Genomic DNA, 6,240 nt, shown 5'->3' on the forward strand with positions numbered 1-6,240 from the left:
ATAATGAGACACTCGCATGGAGGTCGTAGAGTCCTTGACATGTAATCTTTTGATGGCTTTGTGTTACAGTGTGGTTCCCATCATTGGCTTTTCACTTCCACTTAAAATCAGGTATCATCTACTGGGGACCCTTCATCACAAGTGATGACAGGAGTTTGCAGTCTTTCACAAGAAGATGGCAAGAATTAAAGCAAAGTGAGAAAAACAATTAACCTAATTGTGTGTGTGCATGTGTTTATCCCTTGTATTACTCGTGCCCCCCCAGTCCCCTCTCTATTAGATCTAATGTGAGGACCCAATAGGGATCCTGTCCCTCTGGCAAACCGCTGGCACTGAGGTGACTCACTCCCCCATACCTGAGTTTTAAACGCTTCATTAGCATCACAGACAGGCAACAGGCCGAAACCAGGAAAAGCAAAGGATGTGGGGGGGGTTCGCAGCTGACAGCAGACACACGCTCTCAAAGCCACGAGTAGTTTCAGGGAGTGGTTTGTTATTGTCAGGGTGTTTTGGCGACTGTCGGTGAAGGGATCATCATCAACTGTCGTCCACGCTTGTGCCACTTGTGATACGTGTCTTGCGCTTTTCTATGGAAATTCCCCTTCTGCCTGCAAGCTGAGTCAAGCCATGTCAGCCATTAATACTGTCTGCATCTGAACGTAGGCCAGCTTTGGCTTCTGATGGTAAATAATCAAGATATGGAGTTTGGACTGTTTTAAGTATGTAAATAAGTAGGCCCACGTGTGGATAAAAAAAAAAGAGCCCTAAATTGTAAATTATGGGCACATTAAAAGCCTTTGCGTAATTGGATGATTCTGTAATTCTGGTGTTTTTTCCCGACCATATGTTTATGCGTAATGTACCTGAATAATGTCATTAGATTACTGATCAGACAATAGCAGCTGCTTATGTGGCGATTGGAAACATCTGATGTGACTAAAAACTCGTTATTAACTTCTTTCTGTGCCAACATCTCTCTCTCTCTCTCCCCCCGAGGCTGTCTGGAGGTGACATGCTCACACCCCCGTGGAATAAACGAAGCGCCCAGGCCGCTCTCGTGCGCCGTGAAAAGCTGCCTCCCCCCCGCCCCACCCCCCTCTCCAGAAAGGTGTGTCAGCGGCGTGACGTCACGCGTGTACCTGAGTTTCGGTGAGGAGGGAAAGGGAGGAGGAGGAGGAGGGCCAGGCCGAGCGAACAACATCAGCTCCAAAGACGCTTTTTCCAACCTTTTCACTTGTTGTTATTCTCACACCTTCGTCCTCGGTTGTTACCGGTGAACTCTGACCGAAGGACGCTGCGGGAATCAGAGGGTTTGAAGCGGTTTTTATCTCCTGCTGTTTGTCCGCCAGCTGACGAGCAAAGACCTGTCCGACTTCCTGGTTCGCCACAGGTATGTGTGTTGTTCTTCGGTATCGTGCTTGGTTGTTTATTCGTAGTTTTGGATCATTTCTGCTGTAATTCTCGTTTTTAAACACACGTCGACCCTCCACGCGAGGTCTAACCTGCATTAGAGCAGCTGCACTAATGTGACAAACGAACAGGTTGGAGGCCCCTCCGCCTCTCAAGGTGAGGAGTGTGCAGTGTTTGGGGAAAATCCGGACGTGCTGGATGTCGGCGGACGCAGCTGCAACACTGTTAAAGCACATTAAAGATCTTGGCCAGCTGGGGAAGTGATTCAGAGTTATAATCAGAGTCACGATAACTCATGTGAGCTGGACGGTTTGTGTTTTTCTCGTCAGCCAGGATGTCAGTCACCCCTCGACGTGTCCGGCTGAAGCCCTGGCTGGTGGCTCAGGTGGACAGCGGGAGGTATCCGGGTCTGGTGTGGATTGACCGTGAGGCCATGCGCTTCAGGATCCCATGGAAACACGCAACACGACACACACCCCAGCACGAGGACGAGGACACCATATTTAAGGTCAGGACTCTTTGTACAGAAATAACAGATGTCACGATGACAGAAACTTTGGGTTCAGCTAAATGAGGAATGTATGTAAAGTGTTTAACTTGAAGCAGAACTTGTTAATGTTGCCTCAGCTGCACAGACAGGGAAATGGTCTCTCACATGTTTTAATCCATCATTTTTCATCCCATGACAGTTGAATATGCTTAAGAAAGCTTCTAACTTTGTAGTGACTCTTTGCATGCCTCTGGCGCAACGTCTGGTTTTGCAACCTGGTTACATAAAGTCTCTCTCCGACTTCTAGCATTAGGAACGATGGACTGCATAGGTGTAACGTACACACAGGTACCAGCACTGGGCCTGTGTTTGTGTTGCTGGTATAGTAGATCTAAGTCTGTGATGCTGGAATGTAAATGTCATTTATGATTCTGTATGAAATAATTTAATCGTGGATGAGTGCATTCAGATATCATTTAACCAAACAAGATAGGAAAGTGGAAATAACTGTTTAAAGAGGAAAGATTGATGTAAGGTTGTGAAAACTTAAATATCTTGGTACTGAACAGATAAAGTGGGCGACCATGTCTCATGCTCATTAATCTACACGGAGGCTGAAACATTATTGTCATCAACCACTCTTGGGGGAGAAAAACAGTGCAAATATGTGTATCTGTTGCAGAAATATAAAAATGTCAACTGTGATATTGACACCTCCGCTCTGTTTAAATGTTCCCTGAGGCGTGGGCTGTGGAGACCGGGAAGTTCCAGGAGGGAGTTGATGAACCTGATCCCGCAAAGTGGAAAGCACAGCTTCGATGTGCCCTGAACAAAAGCAGAGAATTCAACCTGGTCTACGATGGCACCAAAGAGGTCCCCATGAATCCTCTGAAGATATACGATGTCTGCGACATCCCACAGCCCCTCAGCAACCAAGGTCGCTAGGAGCTGGTCGAATATGACTTTCCTCATCCTCAATTTACTTCATTTCAATTTGCATTTTGTAATGTTTACCGTTCTTAAATACTGATTCTCGCTCCACAGGCTCCTCAGATGCCGGTTCTTGGACTCCACATGATGAAGATGGTGGTGAGGAGGATGTTCCAGATACACCAGAATCTCTCCCTCCATACCCATCCAATGGTGAATGGTGTCTCACAATACGCTTATATTCTTCTTATTTCCTGGCAGTATATCAAAAAAACAAAGCAAAGAGATACAGTTTGAATGCTGTTAACAACTATCTAATTCTCTGTCTTTCCTCTGTCAGGCACCAGTCCCTCTCCTCTCATCATGTGGTCTCCCATGAGCTCCGACTCCTCCATGCAGCCTCCCAGTTGCCCCCCTTCCAATGAGGTCTGGCCCAAAGAGGAGCCTGTTAAAATCTGGCCCAAAGAGGAGCCTGTGGATGTGGAAATGCACCCCACACCCCTGGCTGACATGCCCCCTGCTCCTCTGCCTGACCCCTCGATGCAGCCCCCTCCTCTACCCGACGCCCTGTTTGCTTCTCCGGAAACATGGATCAGTTCCCTCCCGAGTGAGTATGCACTGCTTCTGGTGTTGTGATCACTGCACCTAATGAAGAAATTAAGAAAAGCACTATCTTATTTTTTTCCCCTGTTTTCCAGCCTGGCGTCAATAGATTCAAATTGATTTAGTGTGACAGGCTGAGGTGTGTGTGCTGTAGCTTTAGAGAGCTCAACGCGGTCTAGTCGAGCATTCATTTAACCTGTATGATCAAAATGTAACATTCGAAAAGCTCAACACTGTCAGCTCTCTCTGAATTGTTCAACAATTTTAATTCTGCACAGAGATAGAAAGCAGGTGCACTGTGATAGTCAGAAGAAAGCTGATAATACTCTCAAGATTTGTTATTGTTAAATCCAATGAAAAGACCACAACCAACAAATCTGTCACTCCACACTTGATGACTTTCTCAATCTGTTTATGGCAAATGACCCCAAGTCTGTTGTTTCCAACTGAAGGCATACATCTTTTAAAATGGGCCACAAACATATAGTTTCATTTAAAAAAAAAAAAAGGCTCTTTAATTTCCTTGAACAGCTGGGTACTGTAGTTTTAAGTAAACAATACTCCAAATGGCCCTTGTTGAGTACTATCATCAGCTGATGATTTGTTGATTTCAAATAAACTACAGTGCCCTTGTTCATCTTAATGAGGGAACATGTCAGCCAGTGTCTAATTGATATGTTTTAGACAACAACGGAGATCTTTGGCAAGGACGGAAACAACCATACAAGCATAACTTCAACTGTACATCAGACAAGGTTATAATGTGTCCCTACTTTTTTCTCTGACCCAGTGACAGACCTGGAGGTGCAGTTCCAGTACAGAGGGAAGGAGATGTGTCCCACAGTGACCGTCAGTAACCCGCAGGGCTGCAGGCTGTTCTACGGGGACCTCGGCCCCATGGTGAACCAGGAGGAGCTATTCGGGCCGGTGAACCTGGAACAGCTGCGCTTTCCGACCACAGAGCACATTACCAATGACAAGCAGCGGGTTTTCACCAGCCGCCTGCTGGATGTGATGGACAGAGGCTTAATCCTGGAGGTCAACGGCCACGATATCTATGCAGTCCGTCTCTGCCAGTGTAAGGTGTACTGGTCCGGCCCCTGTGCTCCAAATCAATCAGCGCCAAATCTCATAGAGCGGCAGAGGAAGATCAAACTCTTCTGCCTGGAGTCTTTTCTCAGCGGTAAGTAGATTTGTCACTTTTATTAGGACAATTCATGGAATAACTTTGGTCAAAGTGTTTTTTATATTTTTATATTTATAATTTTTATAGTCTCTGAGATGGAATTCTAATAAATGTGTTTATATGGCGTGCAGGGGTGATAGCCCATCAGCGTGGCCAGACACCAACCCCCCCTCAGTTTGAAATCAGCTTGTGCTTTGGAGAGGAGTGGCCTGATGGGAGGCCCAGGGAGAGGAAACTTATCATGGTTCAGGTGAGAAATGGTTTTTGTTACAGGAGTTTGAATGAAGGAATGAATCTTTGGTCAACAAGCGACAATACATGTCAGTAATAAGGGGTCAAGGTTTTTACCTCATACATGTGAAGACCATTGCGTGGAAAGGTATCGGCCAATAAGCTGTTGTCTTTTTATTTTGTTTTTGTTTTGTTTCTGGAGTTTCTGATACTGATACTGGTCCTCTGTTCCTCCTCTGTCCTGAAGATCATTCCAGTGGTCGCCCGTATGTTAAGCGAGATGTTTTCTGGAGACAACACACGATCCTTCGACAGTGGCAGCGTTCGCCTGCAGATTTCAATCCCAGATATCAAAGACAACATAGTGACCCATCTAAAGCAGCTGTACTGTCTGCTACAGACCCATCAGGGCCAGGACGGCTGGGCGCTGCCCCCTGGCCCAGGCCTGAACATCGTCCAGGCTCTGCAGACACAGTGAGGCCTCCAACACTGTGAACTAACCTAAATCATATATCATTGCGTGTTTCATACTGCTACTGGGAGTTACATACTGTTAGCAAAGAACTACTTATGTGTAATTATATTTAGACGTAAGCACAATATACTACGATACAGTCCTTTTGAGCTTTTTCTCTAGTATAGACCTGCTGTGCCAATGCTATTCTGTATATAGACATGGTGCCTGCTTGACTCTGCATGTGTGTAAACTGTAGACAGATGTGGCGCCTGTGTGGGCCAAAGTCCTGCTTGCTGCAAGGTAACATTTAAAATGGTTAATGAGTTACAGAAATGGTCCTGTGCCTTGTTTATCCAAAGTGGGTCAGTGATTACCAAACTTTCCTATAGTTAAGAACCAGGGCAGAATGATTTTTATCTTTTGACCTTATGTAGCACGTAACTAGCATGGGATTTGTATGTTTTGGATGAATTATAGGCAAATGTGAATGACAGGATTGATGGATTCTCCTTTCATACATTTTCTTCCCTAAACAGTTCAGCTGTACTCAGCTGTTTGAGGTCCAGTTATCCCGCAAGCACAATTTTTTAAAGAAATGTTTGACAAAAAGTGTTCTTCTGGCCTGCAGGTTTGTCTTCAGTTTTATTTTTCCATAAATATACTGTAGGATATTTTTGTATTCACATCTTTTGATTTTAAGCCATTTATTGTGTCCAGGCAGCCATAAAAACCTTCATTCAGCTAATTGGATCTGTTTTAATATGGATGCCACTGCACTTTGGGGTGCTGAATTGTTTTATGGCTTGTTGAATGTAAGTGCATATATCCTGTGATTGTTTATTTTATCAATAAAAAATGCCAAAATAACATTTGAGTTTAAGAATTACTTTAATGATTACAAACTTGTCTCCAGGCAGAAAGAGTAAAATATAT

General features: G+C 44.8%; 1 protein-coding gene across 1 annotated transcript; it reads left to right on the top strand.

Annotated features, from left to right (window-relative positions):
- The first annotated feature begins 1,252 nt into the window (after positions 1-1,252).
- irf6 (interferon regulatory factor 6) lies at positions 1,253-6,039 on the top strand. The gene is made up of 8 exons (XM_070839714.1): positions 1,253-1,390; positions 1,740-1,918; positions 2,642-2,837; positions 2,945-3,043; positions 3,171-3,437; positions 4,224-4,616; positions 4,751-4,869; positions 5,098-6,039. Exons 2-8 carry the CDS (start codon positions 1,745-1,747, stop codon positions 5,326-5,328), a joined length of 1,479 nt encoding a protein of 492 aa, XP_070695815.1. The 5' UTR covers positions 1,253-1,390; positions 1,740-1,744; the 3' UTR covers positions 5,329-6,039.
- Positions 6,040-6,240: the final 201 nt, after the last annotated feature.

This window comes from Pempheris klunzingeri, chromosome 2 (assembly GCF_042242105.1).
Source record: "Pempheris klunzingeri isolate RE-2024b chromosome 2, fPemKlu1.hap1, whole genome shotgun sequence".
Classification (NCBI taxonomy): Eukaryota; Metazoa; Chordata; class Actinopteri; order Acropomatiformes; family Pempheridae; genus Pempheris; species Pempheris klunzingeri.